This window comes from Pipistrellus hanaki (genome assembly GCF_964339955.1).
Source record: "Pipistrellus hanaki genome assembly, chromosome: 1".
Classification (NCBI taxonomy): domain Eukaryota; kingdom Metazoa; phylum Chordata; class Mammalia; order Chiroptera; family Vespertilionidae; genus Pipistrellus; species Pipistrellus hanaki.
This window is the reverse complement of record NC_140503.1, coordinates 104,184,484-104,207,270: the sequence shown is the minus strand read 5'-3', so window position 1 is coordinate 104,207,270 and position 22,787 is coordinate 104,184,484. Positions and strand designations below refer to the sequence as shown.

The following is a 22,787-nucleotide window of genomic DNA, read 5'->3' as shown; positions in this document are numbered from 1 at the left end:
ATCCAGAATAAAATATACTGGAGTATTTTTTTTTAAAAAACATTCTGTCTTAACATGGCTTTTCAACCAGGTACATTTTGTGTATAAATAAAGTTATTCTCATTCATATACTATGAGGCTGGTAAAGGGACATTCTAGGACTTATATTCACTCAAAGATATTTAATGGCTATTATGTCTCCAGGTCAAGTGAAAGTCTCCTTGATTATCCTATATAATAAAAGCCTAATATGCTAAGTGTCCGGTTGTCCATCCAGCTATTGAACCAATCCTACCAATAAAAGAGTAATATGCAAATTATCCATCACTCTGCTGTACCCACCAGCCACGCCCACTAGCCAATCAGAGCGAGTATGCAAATAAACCCAACGAAGATGGCTACAGCCACAGAGAGCAGGAGGGAGGCTTTCCCCCCTTGCTGGCCTAAGCCTCCACTCAAGGATACAAAGTTTCAATTGTAGAAGGTAAACAAATCCAAACAGAAATGGCGGCAGCCAAGAGTGGGAGGCTAGGGTTGCCTCCGTCAATGGAAGAAGCAAAGCTTTCCGCACACCCTGGCTAGTCCAGGCCTTCACTTAAGGCCATAAAGTTTTAATTATAGAAGGATAATAAACTCCAACAGAAATGGCTGCTGGCCACAGAGCGAGCAGGAGGCTTGACTCTTCTCCAGGCTACAAAATTTCAATTGTAGAAGATAAATAAATTCCAGATACCTGGGCCTCCGCTTGGGTCACCAGGGGGCGAGGCTGGCCTGCAAACCACCACAGGCCTCACGCCCCAAGGGAACCACCACCCTGATCTGGGACACCCTTAAGGGCAAACCAGCTGGCCCCCGCCTGTGCACCAGGCCTCTATGCTATCTAATAAAAGAGTAATATGCAGATTGACCATCATTCCAACACACAAGATTGCTGCCCCCATGTGGTCAAAGATCCTGCCCCCATGTGGACACAAGATGGCCGACACAAGATGGTCAGCAGGGGAGGGCAGTTGGGAAGCACCAGGCCCGCAAGGGAGGGCAGTTGGAAGCGATCAACCCTGCAGGGGAGGGCAGTTAGGGATGACCAGGCCAGCAGAGGAGGGAAGTTGGGGGCAAACAGGCTGGCAGGGGAGCAGTTAGACATCAATCAGGCTGGCATGGGAGTGGTTAGGGGGTGATCAGGCTGGAAGGGAGAAGTGGTTAGGGGCAATCAGGCAGGCAGGCAAGCAGTGGTGAGCCAGCAGTCCTGGATTGTGAGAGGGATGTTCGACTGTCGGTTTAGGCCTAATCCCAGTGGGGTCCCAGACTGAAGAGGATGCAGGCTGGGCTGAGGGACAACTCCCCCTCTGTGTACGAATTTTGTGCACCGGACCTCTAGTCAAAACATAATATACTAAGGCCGCTCAACAGCTCGCTATGATGTGCACTGACCACTAGGGGGCAGGTGCTCTGACTGGTAGGTAAGCTTGCTGCTGGGGTCTGGCCAATCAGGACTGCACAACACAGGCAAGACACACCCTGGATCCCTCCTATGACCTCTCCCCAGCTGGCCAACCTTTCGCATCCCTCTCTGGCCCCGATCCTGCACTGGTGGGGTCCCTCAGCCTGGCCTGCACCCTCTCACAATCCAGGGCCCCTCGGGGGATGTTGGAGACCCTTTTTCAGCCTGACAGCGGAATGACCAGTCGCTATGACATGCACTGACCACCAGGGGGAAGACACTCAACACAGGAGCTGGCCTCTGGTGGTCAGTGCAGTCCCATAGGAGTGCCACTCAGCTAGAAGCTGGGCTCACAGCTGGAGAGTGCAGTGATGGTGGCAGGAGCCTCTCCCACCTTTGCGGCAGTATTAAGGATGTCCAACTGACAGCTTAGGCCTCCTCCCCCCCCTCCCCCCCCGAGTGCATAAATTTCATGCACTGGGCCTCTAGTGCAATAATATAAAAGATTGTCTTCTTAGAACCTATACTCCAAAAGGGGAATTATGGTATGTATACAAATTACAATTCAAGGCAGCATATGGTATGTGACATATAGATGCCATTAAAAAACAAAAAGCATCATGAGAGCTCAGTAAGAAGAGACATCACTTTCAACTAATTAATATAATTGGAGTGATGGAGAAGATTTTATGGAAAAGATTAAATTGAGTCTTGATTGCAGATATAGAGGAAATCCAGTGGAAGAAATTACATGAACAAAGGTAACAGGGATGTAAAAGTGAAAGCATGTCCAGGAATAAAAAGATTTTAAAAAGAAGAAATGACCAGTAATGGCTGAGCAGTGAAAGAGGATTACAAGGAAAACTGAAGACCACTTGAGCAAGAATGTTAGGGATGTTAAGGAAATTAGTGTCAATTACTTTCTCATCTTGAGACATTTAAAATCTGCAGTGTACCATTTGGCACTTGATCATAAGTGGTCTGTAAATAGTCTTTCCAGTAATCTCTAACTTCTTGAGGATGGAACTATGTCTTCTTTTCTCTTATCCACATAATACTTAACCCTTTGCACTCCGAACCATTCTGGACATTGGCTACCAGCTACTCGACGCTACTTTGTGGCAGAGTGCATTGAAATAACTCAATTCCCCGTAATCACTAATAAACTGCAATGTCCCCTGAGAGGGGACAGCGGAGTGCAAAGGGTTAGTATAGTTCTGAGAGTAACTCAGGAAATATTTAATGGACTGAGGAGCTAGATGTTAGGGGATCAGATGGATCAGATAATAGGGAAAAGGCTTTGGAATGAAACAAACTTTGGGCTTGATTTACCTGGACAAGGAATCCATATTCCAGAGTGGGGATGTTCTTGCAGTGACCACTGACCTGGTAAGAGTAAAAAAACATACCCCATGAGCCTCCTATAAAACTGGAAGCTGTATAGACATCATTCACGATCTCACTTAGGATTCTCCTAAAGTAGCTAAGCCCTAGCTCCAGTCAGTTTAAGTAATTCCAAAGCTGGAGACACATTTAGACATTTTTGTGAAAGGTTCTTAAAAACAGCTGGCCTAGCCGGTTGGTCTGGCTCAGTGGTTAAGCTCTGACCTATAAACCAAGAAGTCTTGGTTTACTTCCTGGCCAGGTTTTGGGCCTAATCTGCACTACAGGGCATGCAGGAGGCAGCCGATCAATGATTCTCTCTCATCATTGATATTCCTATCTCTCTTTCCCTCTCTCTTCTTCTGAAATCAATAAAAATATATTTAAAAAAAAAAAAAGAGCTGACCCATCCTTAACCTTCTTCAAGATAGGTGGAATAGGTTAGTACAGCAGCTATCAATTCTTAACCAGACCTAATAAAATCATAAAATGATATTTCATTGGAATACCCAACCCTAGACTTTCTGCTCAATAGCTTAGGTATAAATAAGTTTTCAGCTATTAAAAAATGTGTTCCATTCCATCCAGTCATGGCACATGCCCAGGTTTGACTTATGATGCTTGGAAAACCTTTCTTCCACCCCATTTTAAGAAGCTATACTCCCACAATTCCACTCCCACCCTCCTGATACCCAAGTCAAACCCGCCCCAGCTCATGTACCAAAGGTGAGGTCCGTGCTGGGGGAGGGAAGCCCAAGTGCTGGGGGCACAGGAGACCTGCCTGGGGGCTGGGAGAGTAGCCAAACACTTCCACTTTGGGGTTCTTCATGGTACAGGAGATGGAACGGTTCATGAGGCGCCCAACCCGAAGCTCTGGTACAGCAAGTTTGCCTTTCAGCATGGAGTCCTGTATAATAGGGAAACTGGGAGACCTGGAGAGAGAGCAAGAAGTGATTAAACTGGGGATTCAGTATGAGCCCTAGGAGAGGTTTGGAGATAGTGGGCCCTAGGACAGGATAAGCGAAGTAACGTAAATCAAAGAAGGACATATGAGGAAAGTTCTCTGGATCTAAAAACTGTTAAAATAAGTAAATAGATCACACATCTGATTTTTATGTAATTATATATGTGCTTTTCTGATTGGAACATGGAGGGTTGGGCAGAGGCTAAACCTAGATAATTTTATGGCATCTAGACCAGGTATGGAATGATCCCTCGGAGAGGATGCATTTCACTTACAAACACACACACTATGTGTGTGTGTGTGTGTGTGTGTGTGTGTGTGTGTTTTATGTGTGTATGTACTTACTGGAATATACATATGATTAAGTGCTAAATACTGTACTAGTCAAGAATTAGTTTCATCCCAAAGAGCCTGATGTCTTGTCAACAACAGTACCTGGGAAGCTAAAAATCTGGGCCTGTATTTGCCTTTGGGAAGATCAGAAAGCACAGGAGGGGGTAATGTTTTATTTATTAGATAACTGATAAATCGATGTACCCTTGCATAAGAGCAAGGAGTCTGGGTCTGCTATCTGACTCTACCTCTTTAGGATAGGCAATAAGGACAAGGGTTAATAAATACAAAAAGATTAGCACACATTTTTCCAAATTCATACCAGTTAGCTATTGTGATTTACATGAAGAGTGATGTAATTTGGCAATAAGGACAAGGGTCAATAAATACAGAAAGATTAGCACACATTTTTCCAAATTCATACCAGTTAGGTATTATGATTTACATGAAGAGTGAGGTATAAAAATTGGGATCAGATGTAGAAGGACAAGGAGCACATATGGATACTTTTAGTAGTTAAAGGTACAGAATTCAGAGGACCCAAGGAGAGTACAGGATATATTTAGGTAATCAAGAAGGCGGGGTGGGGGATTAGACAAGACTAAAGTGACTGGAGATGATTAGCTCCCAAGGAAGCACTTACTTGGGGATGGGTGACAAGATGCTGAGGCCAGCTCGGAACTTCTTGATGGTACCAGATGCCTTGAACCAACTGTGCCTCTTCTCCTGCTGGGTCTTCAAGAAATCGTTGCTGAGATGTTTCCATTGTTGGGATGTGAACATACCCAGGATCCTAAGGAATTAAGGAAAAAGGGCTTAGGAAAGCTCAGGCAGGGGAATAGGTAAAAAAATAGGACTATGAAAAGCAACTAATCTAAAATTCAGACAAAGGAACTGCAAAAGTAGTGGTGGGGGAATGTGTCTGAATCCCCTCCCCATATAACTTTAGCACATTAAAATATACTGTCCTAAAGTACCTCTTTACCTACCTAGGGGTTAAACACCCACTCCAATTACCTAGTCTAAAAAAATTATCAGATGCTTTGCCTTTAGAGATAAGCATACAAAAGTTGTGAATCTTGGAATTTGTTGCCAAGAATGAAATATACTGAGAGTGAAACGAAAATAGTGGTATAGAGATAAGTACCACCCTCTGCCTTGTGAATAGTGAAGAAAAAAAAACTAGGGACATGAGAGATACTGACATTGTCAGGTAAAAAATTACATCCCCAAATTTATGATTTTCAACTTGAGCTGGGCCCTCAGCTAGTCTTGTCAATCCTTTCGTTTGCCTTCAATCAGTCTCTCTAGTATTACTCTAAGTCAGCAATTTTCAACACAGGTATGCCGCAAGAATTTTTAAAACATGTAATACCAGACTATTTGATCAGGGGAACTGACCTCCTTTTCCTTAGATTGTCAAATTTAAAATGCCAACATTCAACACAATAGCCATCTCGTTTGAATTAATCAAAATTATACTTTTTTTTGTCAGATCAGTAAAAAATATATTTTTGGTGTGTTGCAGAATTTTAGTAATTAATGTGTGCATTAGATAAAAAAAGGTTGAAAATTGTTGCTCTAAGCTATTATCTTAAATCCTTATCACCTTCTTTAAGCAACTAATTTCACCTACAACAAATGACCTCCCTTCTTTCTAGAGAAAAATAGAAGCCACAAAATATCAGCTCTCTTAATTTTCCAACCTAATTACCAAATCTATTTCCAATTTCACCCTTACCAAAATCCCTCCATTCTTTGAAGACAAGATAATCCTACTATTAAGGATCAATGCCTCTATTTGTGCTCCAGATCTCAGCCCCTTTTTTCTCTTTAGGGATCTTGATCCATCAATCATCCCCCTCTATTACCAGTTTCTTTCCCAATCTACAAAAAGTTCCAAGTTTCTACCCCTCAGTCTAGCTACCTAGCTACCTCTCCTTCTTTTCCTCCTATCCTATTCTAAATTTCTCAATCTATACTTATTGTTTCTACTTCATTACTAACCACTCACTTATCAATATATCCTACCTTCACCATTCCACCACAACTGCTCCTATCTTGATGCTAAATCCAACAGAAACTGCTAAGTTCTCTTACTGATTCTTCCACCTTGCCTTACTTGTAGAAACTCTTCTTTTTGGCTTTTGTGACACCATTCTCTTCCCATTCTTCTCCAACTTCTCTGACCTACCTTCAGTGTTTCTTATTCTTCTGCTTACCCTGCTAATTTTTTGGGTATTTTGTCTGGAGGTTAAAGGGTGTTTTGCCCTTGATCTTTTCACTCCATTATGCTCTACTCTAGCAATCTCCAATTCTACACTGGTTGTAATCTCCATCCATAGACTGATTGATATATATCTTCAATCCTAACCTCTCCTATAAGTTCCAAATCTACATATGTATCTACTAAGCATAGCCACTTAAACATCCCAAGGTTACCTTTAAACATGTTTAAAATGGAACTAATTATCTATCCTCACTCCATAAACTTGCTCCTCTTTTTTAAATCCCTATTTAAACTGGTGATATTACAATTTACCCAGACATCTGGGATGAAAACCTATGAGCAATTTTCCACTATTCCTTGGCTTACAACCACATACAATATATCCAAATCAATCTTCAAGTCTTACTGATTAAAAAAATATATCACAAATAGAATTTTTTATTTGTCACTATTACATGTCTGAATTTTAACCAGATTCTTGGACTGGAGGCTCATATCCATCAGCTTGTTCAATTTTAGCCCATGAGCCTCCCCAGTAGCGTATGTCTCATTCCCAGTAGCTTTTTCAGAACTGCTACCTTCACCAGGAAGCTTCATGAGTTTTCCCAGTTCAATCTTGGGCTTCTCCAGCATTTTGACTTTACTAGCAAAGACATCATGGAGCAGATAAATAGATTGGCAAGCTTTGTCTTTGTCTTTTCCCAGTGCTATCTGGAATCAATTTATTGACCACCTATCTCAAGCCACTTGCACTTCTCAGGTCACAATTATAATCTTCTTCTGGATTTGGTGAACTTGTTGATGCTGAGCATAAGAGGTCTTCCAAATATGATTGTTGCCTTTTTTTTTTTTTTTTTTTTTTTTTACTTTTTATTTATTTATTTATTTATTTTAGTAAACCAACACAGAATAGACAAAGTAAATAAGCATCAGTAGTCTTGACATCAATAAGAACTTCAATCATGGTCTGTTATTTTTTTGACCCTGGAGCACATTTTATCACAGGTAAGATTCATGGAAATAAGTCCTGAACATTCTCAATTATTAGCTTAAATTTTCTAAGTGCAATTTCATCATTCTGTAGATCGGCTAGGCTTGCTTCAAAAATACAACCCCCTTGCCCTGGCTGGTTTGGCTCAGTGGAAAGAGCATTGGCCTGTGGACTGAAAAGTCCCGGGTTCAATTCTGGTCAAGGGCACATTCCTGGGTTGAGTGCTTGACCCCTTGTAGGGGGCGTGTGGGAGGCAGCCGATCAATAGTTCTTTCTCATCATTGATAGTTCTATCTCTCTTTCTCTCTCCCTTCCTGTCTGAAATCAATAAAATATATCTAAAAAAAAGTTATAAAAAAACAAACAAACAAACATAACACAAACTCACAACCTTCCTTGACTTCTGCTGACTAGTGTTTTTCCAATATTTCTTACATTGAACATAGCTGGTGCTTTTCTATCACACCTATCCTTCTTAGAAAATGGATCAACCACTTTCTTTGCTCCCTTTTTGCCGCCCTTCATAAGGCACTTGTTCTTGCTGACTGCCATGATGCTGCTCAGAGAGCCAAAAGGCAAGTCTTATTGATCTCTATACCTCATAAATCTCTCTCTCCAGTCTAGTATCTCTCATCTCTATTCTTACCTGCAGTCACACTTTGGTTCAGGCCCTCATCATCTCATGTCTGGACTTCTACAAAGGCCTCTTAATAAAATAAGAGTTCTGATCTCTTGTCTTACCCCTCCTACCTATTTTTGCCCAGTGCTACCAGAACAGTGTTTTTAAAGTTAAATAAACTATGTCCTTTCTCTGCCTAAAACCCTGTAATACTCTCACTCCTGACAACATAAAAGCCCATGATCCTCTCTGATTTAGACCCTTTCCTGCTTCTCTGGCTTCAGTTCCTGCCACTCTTCCCTTGCATTTCACTAGCAATATTAACTGTCTGAAGCTTTCTACATACATCTGCCTCATGTCACTGTGCCCTAACAAATGTTATTTACTTTTAGAGTCTGTGTACGTAGGCATCTCTTATCTATCCTTGAAAACCATTATTCATTTCCCTTTTATTCATTCATTCATAGTCTTCCTCCTGCCACCAGACTGAGTCACTCCTTCTCTGGGTTCTTTCTAAAACTTATGTATTCACTTGTATTAGAACACGTATCTTCACTGGACTCTATTTGGAATTCACTGAGTGTAGACTCTGTAGCTCAATTCTCTTTGTATACCAAATATTAGCAAGGTGCTCAACACATTCAATAAATTAAACCTGTCTAACTTCTAGACCCCACTTTGAGAAAATTATAAGAGGAAATGTGAAGAGAATGGCTCTAATTTGATTTGTACTTTTGCTTAAATACTATCTTTTTACCTTCAAGATGTCTCAAGGCCAGATACCCCAGAACCACAGACTCCTTTGCCTAACCATAAATTTGGCTCCTCAAATTTATTTTAGTCTTTTTTTGGCATATCTCAGAAAGACATTTTGGAAGAAAATATTCCATCCAAGGATGGACAAACATTCCATCTGCCTGTCCACCCAACTATGTCTATAACCAGAAAGGTCAAAGTTCTCACTTTTTCAACTGAAGACCCAGGCCAAATCCTTCCTTATTTGATGGCTGGAAAACTTCAATTGATGGTTCTGCAAAGAGAAGAGAAAGCTTCTAGTATGTATATGTCTCTATACTCCTGGGAGTCCAAAGCCCCAGTTCAGTGGACTAGTTTCCTCAGATTCTAACCAATACTCTAAACAATAATGGTGGAGAAGAAAAACATTTGCAGCAAAAGGCATAGTCTGGAAGCTGACTGAACAATTTCAAGTTGAGGGAAGGGGGAACCAAAGAAAAGAATTTCAATAACCAAGAAGGATTGGAGAGTTTACTACCAGTTGACAGGGAATGAAGACACGAGTAAGAGGGGGCTGAAAAGCCCCTACCAATAGCCTACAGATTATGCCCAAGGGCCTTATTCCTAGTTTTTCTCATTTCTCTTAATTTAGGACTTTGGATTAGTTCATACTTGCCCAAAGTCACTGCCTTTACCTGGTCCATCAAGGTACTGAGAAAGAGAAAATCGCAGCCTCAACACAATAGGTTCTGTCCGGAGGACCTTCCAAGCTGTAGAAACTTCCTCCTAAAAAATAAGGTCGTACCCAAGTCACAGCAACACAATAAATCCTATCTAATAAAAGAGTAATATGCAAATTAACCATCACTCTACTATACCCACAAGCCACGCCCACCAGCCATGCCCACCAGCCAATCAGAGTGAGTATGCAAATAAACCCAACCAAGATGGCTACAGCCACAGAGAGCAGGAGGGAGGCTTGGATTTCCCAGGCAATGGAGGAAGCCAACCTTTCCACCTGTCCTTGCCAGCCTAGGCCTCCACTCAAGGCTACAAAGTTTCAATTATAGAAGGTAAACAAACCCAAACAGAAATGGCAGCAGCCACGAAGCTGGAAAGAGCGGGAGGCTAGGGTTGCCCCCGGCAATGGAAGAAGCAAAGCTTTCCGCACACCCTGGCCTGCCCAGGCCTTCTCTTAAGGCTACAAATCTTCAATTATAGATACATAAACCCCAACTAAAATGGCTGCTGCCACAGAGCAAGCAGGAGGCTTGGCTCTGCTCCAGGCTACAAAGTTTCAATTGTAGAAGATAAATAAATTCCAGATTCCAGGGCCTTCGCTTGGGTCACCAGGGGGCGTGACCAGCCTGCAAACCACCACAGGCCCCTCGCCCAGGCCACCTCACGCCCCAAGGGAACCTCCACCCCGATCCTGGACATCCTTCAGGGCAAACCAACAGCCCCCCCCCACCCCGTGCACCAGGCCTCTATCCTATCTAATAAAAAAGTAATATGCAGATGGACCATCACTCCAACACACAAGATGGCTACCCCCATGTGGTCAAAGATCCTGCCCCCATGTGGACACAAGATGGCCACCACAAGATGGTCAGCAGGAGAGAACAGTTGGGAGGGACCAGGCCGGCAGAGGAGGGAAGTTGGGGGTGACCAGGCATACAGGGAAGGGCAGTTGGGGGGGGACCCAGGCCTTCAGGGGAGGGCAATTGGGGGGACCAGGCCTACAGGGGAGGGCAGTTAGGGGTGACCAGGCCTGCAGGGGACAGCAGTTAGGAGTGACCAGGCTTGCAGGGGATGGCAGATAGGGGCAAATAGGCTGGCAGGGGAGCAGTTAGGCATCATCAGGCTGGCAGGGAGTGGTTAGGGGGTGATCAGGCTTGATCAGGCTGGCAGGCAGAAGTGGTTAGGGGCAATCAGGAAAGCAGGTGAGCAGTTGTGAGCCAGCAGTCCTGGACTGTGAGAGGGATGTCCGACTGTCCTAAATGGGCAGTTGGATATCCCTCAATGGGTCACAGATTGTAGAGGGTGCAGGCAGGGCTGAGGAACACCCCCCCCGCCCTCCCCCCCCCCCCCGCCTTCCACGAATTTTGTGCACCAGGCCTCTAGTAAGTAAATAAAAAAGAACAGAAGAGTAAGGGAAACAGTTTCGAGTTTAGCAACAGAGAGAAATAGACCTGAAATTTTTCCTATACAACACACACATGAACATGACAGTACACACCTCTGTATACTGATGTTCAAAAAAAGACAGGGATGGAAAATACATGCTCCAAATATAGCACTCAGGAATAAGACTACTGGACTATATGACAAAATCCATTAAGTCCAGCTAGGTATGTTGTTGGCAGGTATTAGCACCACTTACATCAAGGAAGCTAATGTTGATATGGAGGTCAATGTCCACGTCATCGATGGTTCCATATTCTCTACAGAGATACAGGCAATCACAGGTGAGACTCATTAAGGGAGAAAGAAGGGAACAGAGACTGAGGAAGGGAAGAACTGAGCCAGGGCCAGAGGAGAGGGACTGGTAGAAAGTATCTCTGTACCTAGGCTCTTAGCTACAGCCTCAAGCTATCTAATAATCAGAGCCTTCTCCAGGCCAGAAGCCTTTCTTACCTCAAAGTTAAAATTATCAGTCTATAGGGGTCAAGGATAAGAGGGAATGTCTAAGAAAAGTGTCTACACTGCCTTACTTACCCATCAGCCAAGGTTAAATACTCTGAGCAACTCTCACGATCACTTAGCTCAAAATTTATCAATGTCCACAGATCCCCTACCATACCATAGAAAAATATCCAGCCTTTTAACAGTTCAGAAAGAAGTGGCTTGTCCACTGCCATCTCTGAAGTGGAATCCCACCTGACAGATACAGAGTTCTCACTGTAGACCTCCTTCACAGCTTCAATGTCTGCATCAAGCTGTGGGTGTCGATATAGGTCAGCTGCACAGCTCCCCTGAGTCAGTAGCAAAAACAGCAGTGGGTAGAGAGGAAGACAAAGGGGTAAAGAGAGAGGTGAGAAATAAAATGAAGAAACCAGGAGCAGAAAAATTAAACAGTAGCAGTACATATAAGCAAAAAGCTATGCATACAAAGGGGCTCTTGGTGGCAGCCCTACCTGGGGATTTCATTGACAGACCAGTTTCCCTCCATCACCAGTATAAGAAGTTTCAATAGACAACTTCACATCCTTAAGTCTCACTTTTCCTCTCACACCTTGACCAGAATACTTAGGTGTCCCTTCTATGAAAACTCAGAACAGACTGAAGAGTACAGAATTTAACTCAGATTGGTTCTATCTGAAGAGTCCAACATTCCTGCTCAAGATCATGCAGGATGTAGTGATGACATTAAGCAATCATTGGCAGGGACTTTTTTTTTTTTTTTAATCCTCACCCAAGAATATATATTTACTGTTTTTTTGTTTTGTTTTGTTTTGTTTTGGGGGGAGAGAGAGTAAGAAAAACATCATGAGATAAACATTGATTGGTTGCCTCTAGCATGCATCCTGACAGGGGATCCAACATACAACCTAGGCATGTGCCGTGACCAGAAATTGAACCGCAATCTCTTGGTGCATGAGACAACTCCAACCAATTGAGCCACCTGGCCAGGGCACTGGCAGGGTAATTAAAAAAAAAAAAAAAAAAAAAAATATATATATATATATATATATATATATATATATATATATATATGTATGTATATATACTGTGTGTGTGTGTATATATATATATATATATATAATTGATTTTTTACAGAGAGCAAAACAGTTAGAAACATCAATGAGAGAGAAACATCAATCAACCGTCTCCTACACACCTCCTACTCAGGGTGTGCCCGCTACAAAGGTACATGCCCTTGACCAGAATTGAACCTGGGACCTTTCAGTACACAGGTCAATGCTCTATCCACTGAGCCAAACCGGTTAGGGCTGGCAGGGTAATTTTTAACAAATTTTTCCCATAATGGTTAAAATGATCCCATTGGCTAGAGAGGGAAGTCATAAAATAATTATTTCCAAAGAACGTGTGGGTAGCTCTAGCAGGTGTTCCTCAGTCGTTAGAGTTAGCCCACATATTAAAGGGTCATGGGTTTGATTCCAGGTCAAGGGCACATACCTGGGTTGCAGGTTAAATCCCCAGTTGGCCCATATGGGAGGCAATTGATATTTCCCTCTGTCTCTTTCTCCCCTCTTCCCTTCCTCCCCCCCTCTCTAAAAATCAATGGAAAAATATCCTTGAGTGAGGATTAACAACAACAAAAAAGAACATTTGGGTAGTCTCCATCTAGAGAGGATGTAGTTTATTCTAGGAAATGTATGAGTCCCAGGCAAGAGCAAAGATATATCAGCTCTGACAAGATAATGCTCAAACCACACTAACATTGTATCTATGGTCCAGAATAACTCTCACTTCTGATATATCCAGAAAGAAGCACATTTCCACCACCCAACATGGATGTTAGGCGCTGAAATCTCACCTGAACTCCATAGAGAAATTCCTCTGATTCATTATCTCCCTCCGAATCATCATCATTCCAAAACTGTCCTTTGATGTCCTAGTAATGAGAAAGAAGCATATAACCTTTTATTTATCCCTGTTACCCCATGGAACAAAGAGGGATGACAGGGTGGGAAATAGATCCCCACAAAGAATGGGAGAAGGCCCCTTGGGATAGAATAATTGAGTCACCAATCCCTTTATCCCTCCACCTCATCCTTTGGGAGCATTAAGTCTTCTCCTGAATCTGGCCATAACCATGGCCTACCTCTCATTTGGTAGGATGGAGAAAAACAATAGGAAATTTTGACCTTCTTAAGTGTCAGGTATGATTGAGGGTCTGGCTGCCAGAGGAGGGAAGGATGTAAAAGAATTCAATGTCAAGGTTGATTTCTAGGTCTATCTAGGTTCCAGTATAAGCTAGCCTCTTCTAGAATCATCAAGCAACCCAAGGTAGCTCCAAAGCATTCCTAAACTCTCTTGTCTCATCACTCCCTTTCAATCTTTTTCTTTCCCAAGAAAATTCACCTATACACACATCAAGTAATATTGTTTCCATGCCTCATCTCCGTCCTTTAATTTCAAAGAACCAGTCTACCTTCCAAAGGGATGGGAAAGAAACACCAGAAAAGATGAGATCTGTACTTTGTCCCATCTATCCCCTGGATTATCAGTTGCAGAGGTGGGCAGTCAGTCCTCACCATTGGGTCAATGGGTCACACACACTCCGTCAGTGCTAGGCAGCACCCCTCCATACCACCAGCTGAACCCAGGCCAACGAGATGGGCATTTACGAGGTCAAAAGGGAGACAAGGGAGGGGAGTGATGTCAGAGGATGACTGGAGATCTGCTGGGGATGGTAGGCTCGGCTGCTGTGGTGATAACAAGTCACTGTCCTGTAGAAAGTAGACAACAATTGGTTTCATCGCCAGATAAAAGCTGATGTATATACACAGCCACACATGTTTATGGAAATACATTTATTATACTCTAGAGGCCCAATGCACGAAAATTCGTGCAAGAGTAGGCCTTCCACCAGCAAAATGGGCAAACTTGGAGCAGAGGCTTAAGACTTGGATTATGTGTGTGAACCAAGCTTATTTGATGTCAGGCAAGAATGTTTGCAAGTGAGATGAACATTGTTGATTTTATAAGGGCAAAATGGCACTTCAATTTCATGAGGAGAGAAGGGTTGGCCATGAGAACATGAACAAAATTAACTCAAAAAATGCCAGCAATTTATGACGATGATCTCACATATATAGACCATGACTCAGAAGACAGAGTAATACAACAGAAGTTGAAGAAATTGATGTGTGAATGAATAGTGATGAAGAAGAGAGCAATGATGCAACAAAGGCTGAATAAAGTGATATGCTGCATAACATCATAGTACTGGCATGTAAACATTAACTGCAGTAACTACTAAATAAAAATGTGTTCTGTTTTATATTACAAAAAAAAAAAAGAGTAGGCCTTCCTTCCCCCAGCTGCTGGCACCTGCTTCCCTCTGGCACCCGGAACCCTGGCTGCTTCTCTCTGGCTGCCACCAGGCATCCGGAACCCAGACTGCTTCCCTCCTCCCCAGCTTCATCCGGAAGGATGTCAGATCTAATTAGCATATTACCCTTTTATTATTATAGATATGCAGAGACACTTATACATTGAGACATACTTGCATGCATGTGCATACACTTGTGCACAGAGTTCTTTATAGACAATGAACCCTGAAACTCTATAGAAATATAAGACATTACTGCTCTATTTAAGCTGGAGAGTTGTGAGTGGAGAAAGTTCCTGCTTTAGTTCATAACACTGTACCAATCCTGAAGCCAAAAGTGATGGTGGCAACCAGATGCTTATGCTACTCTATTACATCAGTTCATTTGGGACACTTTTCACAGAACTAACTTCCATCAGAATCAGATTGTTTGGAAATTTTTTACCCACTATTACTTCTACAAGTCATCATTATCGCTTATTAGTCTCACTAGAAACCTTTATATGACAATCATAGATAATTTTAGAATTCCTCAATAATACTGAATACCGCTGAAACCGGTTTGGCTCAGTGGCTAGAGCGTCGACCTGCGGACAGAAAGGTCCCAGGTTCAATTCCGGTCAAGGACATGTACCTTGGTTGCAGGCCCATCCCTAGTAGGGGGTGTGCAAGAGGTAGCTGATCGATGTTTCTAATGCTCTATTCCTCTCTATTCCTCTCTGAAAAAAAAACAAACAAAAAAACACACACAAAAAAAAATATATTTTTAAAAAAATCTTAAAAATAATAATATTAATAATACTGAATACCCTCTAGTAGGCACAGTCTGAACTGTTATGGCCAAAATAATGCCTTGGACTCAACCTGAACCCATAGTCCTTTCAAAAAAGTGAGTACCACTATTCTGGGCCTTTCTGGCTTTGCTTGTATGTCTCACCCATTCCTACCTTAAACAGAGGGCTTCTTGTTTTCTAATATGGTTCTGTTGAACCTTCTTGGTTTCTAGATTAGAGGTTTTTGAATGGGCTTTGCAGATCTGTAGCATAAGTACAACCAGGGAACTTGTTAAAAATACAAATCCAAGGAACCCTACTGAGATCTACTGAATAGAAACCCCAGAGGTAGAGGGCCAGTAATCTGTTTTATTTATTTATTTTTATTATTATTATTCTTTAACTATATTTTTATTTCAGAAAGGAAGGGAGAGGGAGAGATAGAAATGTCAATGAGAATTACTGATTGGCTGCCCCCTACTGGAGATGGAGCCCACAGCCCAGGCATGTGCTCTTGATTGGAATTGAACCGGGGAACCTTCCATCCACAGGCTGATACTCTATTCACTGAGCCAAACCAGTTAGGGCCAGTAATTTGTTTTTTAACATGCCCTCCAAGTTATTCTGGTGCATAAAATTTGAGAATCACTGTTCTAAATCCTTGTGTTCCAAGGACCTGTGGTGTTTTCCTCAGATACAACTTAAACCTGGTAACTGACCCATTATGCGACCTAAGGCACAAAGACAACACAAACAGCACAACAATCCCCCAGCCAACACTGCCTGACCCATCAAAAACAATATGCAGCATAACCAATGGACACAGACACGGGGCAGTGGGGGCTTGTCTGGGGTGGGAATGGCTGGGGAAGGGGATCAATTGGGGGGAAAGGAGACATATAAAAAAACCAAACATAAAAAAACAATATGCAAAAGGAAATTGAAAGTGAGGTACTTAAAGATGAAATAGCCTGATTTCTGAGATCTGCTTTTAAATAGTACAAAAAAAGAGAGCGATAGATGAAATAAGAATGGCAAATGCCAATTATGGATGAAGCTAGGTGGCGGATACAGGAGGGTTTCTTGTACTCTGAAGGTCTTAAAAAAATAATCAGAGGCTATTCTTGGACTCTTACAGGGGCTCTCCCTAAAAAGTCAACTCCCTGAAACTCCACAAATGCATCCTTGTTATTTTTCAACATATCCAACCATATTCCCACCACAGTCCCCTGCTGTTCCCACTTCTTGAAATGCTTTTCACCCATACGTCTACATGGCTTGCTCCTTCATTCTTTCAGATCTCTACTCTAAGGTCACCTTGACCATCACCCTATATAATACAGCAAAACCCCAACACAAACATAATAGCACACTCTATCCCCCTTCCCTGCTTTATTTTGTTTCACAGCACTTATCATGTTTTGACATATAAAGTGTTTACTGTGTTTATCTTCCACCACAAAGTAAGATTTATGGTGGCATAGGCTTTGACTGTTTTCATGGCCTCTATTGCCAGATTCTCAACACATATTTATTAAATCAATAAATGAATGAATCAACTGTCTGCTGGATACTTAAGTCAAAGGGCAAATACATCTAAGCACCTAAATGCACCTAACCATAGATAAAATCATTCAAAAAGGATTTTAAAAAGCAAGACTCCATTCACCTTTAAGAGCAGCTGAGAACCAGAATATGAAAATCTGGGGGCTGGGTTTGTGAGACTTGAAAATAAAGTCAGATGCTAATCTGGATGATCACAGAGGAACAAAGGAGGAGGCACTAATGTCCAGCCTAGGCTGTCTTGGGCTGGGTGGTAGGATGTCGGCAGAGTGAGTCAGAAGTACTAGCTTCCTCCAGGTCTTTGTCACTGTAGAAGTCAAGAAACAGCCTCTCTCCAAGGGCTGTTGTTACTTGGTTTCTGCTGTTAACACAAGGAGAAAAGGGTAGTTCAGAGAAAATTTTTCTTGTTCAGGGAAGAAATAATTCAGAAACTACCATCTTTTCCAAACCAGGCTATTGCAGTGAAATATACTTGCCACTTTCTACTGTCAATGCCCATTCCTCTCAAGAGATGGAAAACGAGTTTAAAAGGCAGAGTGGGGGAATTGGGAGTGGTGAGTAATGAAATTCAGACTCAAGAGACATTTTTAAGAGGAATAAACCTGAGAATAAACCTATTTCAAAGATTTCGTGTTATACGTAGACTACAGGTGTAGGGAGGTCAAGCAACTTGTTTAGTATAGAGGAACTATAAGTATATTTGACAGGTCTTAATTATTTCTATCTTTACATGATGTGATTTTAAATAATTTAAGGGGTTCCTAATAAGTTAAGCAAGAAAGACCTGATTTATCTAAATTAGGTAAAGGAGAGACCCTTTTCAAAAGAATCTGGACCAAATGTGTGTGAACAGTGTCCAGAGAAGGGCATCCTTCAGCTCAGTGTAGTTTGGATGATGGCAGCTAACAGAATGCTTTATGAATTTTCTTGGTAACAGACCAAATGTAAGTAAACCTCAGTTTGGATCTCCACAGGGACTGTCGGTGTGACAACTTCATCTAGCCAAAAATGTCAACGTTTAAACTCTGGGGTTGACTCCCAGCTTTGTGGTCTTGGGAAAGGAGGTTACTCTGGTCCACATCGAGTGCTCTTTTTTCAGAAAGACGAGGCCACCGAACAAAGAGTGCGGAGGAGAACCCACAGGGGGCGGTTCTCGCAGTACAACGTTATCTCGGTGTACCCCGTGGAGGGAGAAAACGGGGTTGCCCCCAAAACACTAGCCGCCACCTCACTTCCAGGATAGGCCCGGAGGCCTCCCTTGGGGGAGTCCCCGGTCTCCTCCAGAGACCCCAAGGACTGCGTCCGGGGGAAGGTCTATGCCCGAACTGTGTTGCCCGCCGCCCGGCGGGAGCGAAGCCTGTCAAGCCTAGGAGAGCCCCTCAGAGCCCCCCACCCGCCACCCCGATTCAAACCCCTTACTTCATCTACCCAGCCGCACCCTTCACGCGTCCCGGCCGCCCCGCCCCTCCCCGTGGAAGCCGCTTCATAGGTCGGCCTCGCGAGTACTCACGGCGACCCCGGGCCGCGCGCTGCTGCCACTGAGGGGACGAGCGGCCCGGGACGCCCCGTGGGGGCGGAGTGGCAGAGCGAGGGGCGGGGGCCGGGCCGGGCCGGGCGGGCGAGGTCGCGCTTACCCCCCCCCTGCCCCGCCCCGGTCGTTCCGTCACTGGCGCATGCGCACACGACGATACCGTGGCCACGTGACCCGCTCCGGACCAACCACCACGCGGCCTGCCCCCTAGGCGCGCAGCTGCTGGCGAGGCCTGGCTCGCGGAGCCTGCGCACTGCTAGCTGGTTGGGTGGGTGGTGGGGAAGGGGGTGCGATTGGGAGGGGGTGGGGGTGCGCCCTAACTATAAGGTAGGTGCGTGAAGAAACAAGAGGGGCTCTGCGGGTGCGCGGAGGGCCCTCCAAAAGACGTCGGCATTTGGCGCCCCGTGTGGTTGGGAGGAGTGAACAGGGTAGGCAGTCCGCAGCTGCCTCTGGGCATTGGAAGTCAGGCAGGCTGATGGCCATTGAGAAGCGCCTTCTGAGGCCCTGCTGATTCCAAGGATCTCTGGTTTGTAATGGAAGTCAAACACCTCAGAGTTTTTGAATTCTTAAGTTTAATACATTTACTCCCCGGGCAGCTGCGGTGTTCCGACAGTGCGTTTGTGGAGAAAATGGGAGGACGTAGTAGAAGGGACAAGTTCAGGGGACTACTTGGCAGGCCTGACATACTCAGTGACCCAAAGTAACCACACAGCATGGTCTGATTGAGAACTCCTAACTAGATAGGTCATGGAAGGTCAAGCTTTACCTTAAGTGAGCCCTGTCCATTTTACTTACGCATTTAGGATAACATACCCTTGAAATGTCAGAGCAATTTCCTTTTCCAGAACCGCTCAGAGACACAGCTGCTGACAACAGAGCACATGACCACTAGAACAGGAGTCCATGAAATTCCTCCTTGTTATCTTGTTGCCTGCATACCAGTACTCTTCACTGTAAATGTTTTTTAATCATTTAAAAGTTTTTCTATTAGAGTTGACATTGAATAATATTTTCCAACCCAGTGATTAGACATTACATAACTTACTAAATGATCTCTTATTAAATCTTGCACCCCCTGACACCATTCACTGTTAATAGAATATTAGTGGCCCCAGTGCAAGAATTCATGCACATCAAAAGGAAATAAATTAGAAGGTGGCCTGTGGGGCTAGACTGGAAGGACACTCCCTAGAGCCAACATCCGTCCCTCTCTGGCAGTGCTTGGGGCGATGTTGCAGCTCAAAGGGCATCTGCAGAGTGAGCGGGGTTTCTCTGGCAGGTAGGGTCCTTCAGCCTGGCCTGAGGGATTGGGCCAAAATCAGCTCTCCGAGAGGGGTCACAGACTGCCAGAGGGCACTCTAAAAAGTGTGGAATGCAAACACAAGTGTGCAGTAAGCCATATTAGGGCTGACAGTGCCCCAGCAACAACATAACCCATGGCTAAAGGTGGAATTGTGGGACCCCTTGAGGAATTGGGTTCCTTCCTCTACTTTTTTTTTTCTCTCATTTTTTTATTAAGGTATTATACGTGTACATATCTTACCATTGCCCCCCTGCAACCCACGCCCATACATGCCCTCACCCCCCAGAGTTTTGTGTCCATTGGTTATGCTTATATGCATGCATACAAGTCCTTTGGTTGATCTCTTATCTCCCCCATATCTCCCTAACCTTCCCACTGTAATTTGACATTCTGTTTGATGCTTTACTGTCTCTGTATCTATCTTTTTGTTCAACAGTTTATAATTTTCTTTATTATTCATAAATGAGTGAGATCATGTGGTATTTTTCTTTCATTGACTGGCTTATTTCACTTAGCATGATGTTCTCCAATTCCATCCAGGTTGTTGCAAATGGTAAGAATTCCTTCTTTTTATGGCAGCATAGTATTCCATTGTGTAGATGTACCATGGTTTTCTGATCCAGTTATCTGCTGATGGGCACCTAAGCTGTTTCCAAATCTTAGCTATTGTAAATTGTGCTACTATGAACATAGGAGTGCATATATCCTTTCTGATTGTGTTTCCCGTTTCTTAGGATATATTCCTAGGAGTGGGATTATTGGGTCAAATGGGAGTTCCATTTTCAGTTTTTTGAGGGAACTCCATACTGTTCTCCACCGTGGTTGCACCAGTCTGCATTCCTACCAGCAGTGCACAAGTGTTCCTTTTTCTCAGCATCCTCACCAACACTTGTCATTTGTTGACAATGACAAGTGTGAGATGGTACCTCATTGTCATTTTGATTTACATCTCTTGAATAATTATTTATTTTAGCATGTTTTCATGTGCCTCTTGGCCTTCCTTCTGTCTTCTTTGGAAAAGATTCTAATTAGGTCCATTGTCCATTTTTTTATTGGATCATTTATCTTCCTTTTATTAAATTGTATAAGCTGCCTGTAGATGTTGGAGATTAAACCTTTATCAGTGATAGCATTTGCAAATATGTTCTCCCATACAGTGGGATTTCTTGTTGTTTTGTTGATAGTTTCTTTTGCTGTGAAAAGCTTTTTATTTTGATGTAGTCCCATTTGTTTATTTTCTCTTTAGCTTCCATTGCCAAAGGGGCAGTATCAGTGAAGAAGTTCTTTCAACATGTCTGAGATTTTGCTGCCTGTGAATTCCTCTAGTATTTTTATGGTTTCCTGTCTTATGTTTAAGTCCTGTATCCATTTTGAGTGTATTTTTGTGTACGGTATAAGTTGTTGATCTAGTTTGATTTTTTTTTTTTTTGCATGTATCTGTCCAATTTCCCCAACACCATTTATTGAAGAGATTGTCTTGACTCCATTGTATGTTCATGCCTCCTTTGTCAAATATTAATTGAGCATAGTGGTTTGGATTGATATCTGGATTCTCTATTCTATTCCATTGATCTATATGTCTGTTCTTGTGCCAGTACCATGCTGTTTTGAAAACAGTGGCTTTTTTTTCACATTTATTATTATTATTTTTTAATTTAATAAATCTTTATTGCTCAGATTATTACAATTGTTTCTCCTCCCCCCAAGAGCTCCCTTCCATCCAGTTCCCATCCCACCCTCTGCCCTTACCTCCCCCCAGTCTCTTCCTGCAACCCCAACACACCTTTCCCCCTGAGAATTATCAATTCACTCCCTTTCTATGCCCCTGATTCACCAGTTTATTCTATTCATCAGATTTTTATTATTTATTTATTTATTTATTTAATCAATCTTTATTGTTCATATTATTACAAAGGTTCCTCATTTCTTCCCCCTCCATCAGGTTCCTACCCCACCCTCTGCCCTTTCCCCACCCCCCCATTGTCCTTATCCATAGGTGCACAGTTTATGTTCAGTCTCTTCCCGCATTCACCACTCCCCCTTTCCCCCGAGAATTGTCAGTCCACTCTCATCCCATATCTCTGATTCTATTATAATCAACAGTTAATATTGTTCATCAGGTTTTTTTATTTCCTTGGTTTTTTTAAATTAATAAACTTTTATATTTTTAAAAATAAATTTTAAAATCTAATAATTTTAAACCTTGTTTTTTTCTGCCGTGGGAACTGAGAAGCAAACTTGTTTACATGTAAACTTGCCCTTAGCCATTCAAATGTAAATGGCCACATTGTTTAAAGATAGCTGCTGGATGGAATTGGATTACCTGTTCTGGGTGGGAAGGGCTTGTCCTCCCCTTTCTCCATTGAAATTAAGGTGTTAGCTTTAAAACCTCTTTTGGCAAGAGACCTTACACTTTCAGAACTTTAAATTTTTCAGGTAGTAAATCAATTACTTAGTATTTTCTCAAATCAATAATACCTCCACATGCCCAAGGATACACTTCACACAAAAGATACTTCCAAATAGATCAACCAACCTCATCCAGACCCCACACAAGGCACTCACAGATCAACACCCCAGCGCTATAATAACTCAACATATCCAGATCTAAGCCTTCATCACTTGATTCAGCAGACCCTCAAGTTCCCCCAAAAGTTTCCAGCCATGTCTGAGAAGCAGCCCTGGGGCATGGGCAGGCAAGGAGCGAGCTGTTTCGGGCCCGGCTGCTTCGGGCCTGGCCTCTGTTGCTCTGTTCCGCTCCACAATCAGCTGCTCTGGGCCCGGCTACTCTGGGCCCGGCCGTTCCCGGCCTGGCCACTCCCGGCCTGGCTGCTCCTGGCCTGGCCGATCCCGGCCTGGCTGCTCCCAGCCTGGCTGCTGCTGCTCCGGGCCTGGCTGCTCTCGACCCGGCTGCTCTGGG

General features: G+C 43.2%; 1 protein-coding gene and 1 pseudogene across 14 annotated transcripts in view; both read right to left on the bottom strand.

Annotated features, from left to right (window-relative positions):
- Positions 1-18,694, bottom strand: part of PARP6 (poly(ADP-ribose) polymerase family member 6) — a 51,431-nt gene extending 32,737 nt beyond the window's left edge. For 6 of the 13 annotated variants that reach the window (XR_014796223.1, XR_014796224.1, XR_014796226.1 and 3 more), the window contains exons 1-11: positions 18,544-18,694; positions 17,140-17,394; positions 13,898-14,092; positions 13,177-13,254; positions 11,556-11,650; positions 11,059-11,119; positions 9,371-9,461; positions 8,904-8,970; positions 4,744-4,893; positions 3,525-3,735; positions 2,753-2,806 (exon numbers count right to left, since the gene is read on the bottom strand). Coding sequence is in view for 9 of the 13 variants with exons in the window: in XM_084897757.1 (XP_084753883.1) it covers positions 2,753-2,806; positions 3,525-3,735; positions 4,744-4,893; positions 8,904-8,970; positions 9,371-9,461; positions 11,059-11,119; positions 11,556-11,650; positions 13,177-13,254; positions 13,898-13,900 (810 nt within the window). In the remaining 4 variants the exon portion in view is untranslated. Of the gene's footprint in view, positions 1-2,752; positions 2,807-3,524; positions 3,736-4,743; positions 4,894-8,903; positions 8,971-9,370; positions 9,462-11,058; positions 11,120-11,555; positions 11,651-13,176; positions 13,255-13,897; positions 14,093-15,331; positions 15,417-17,139; positions 17,395-18,452; positions 18,472-18,543 lie in introns of those variants that run through there. The other 7 variants (XR_014796225.1, XM_084897758.1, XM_084897762.1 and 4 more) reach the window with 5 other exon arrangements.
- Positions 6,797-7,873, bottom strand: LOC311612317 (small ribosomal subunit protein eS1-like; annotated as a pseudogene). The gene is made up of 3 exons: positions 7,710-7,873; positions 7,231-7,436; positions 6,797-7,196 (listed from the first exon to the last, which is right to left on the bottom strand). The product of its transcript is annotated as a small ribosomal subunit protein eS1-like (transcript).
- Positions 18,695-22,787: the final 4,093 nt, after the last annotated feature.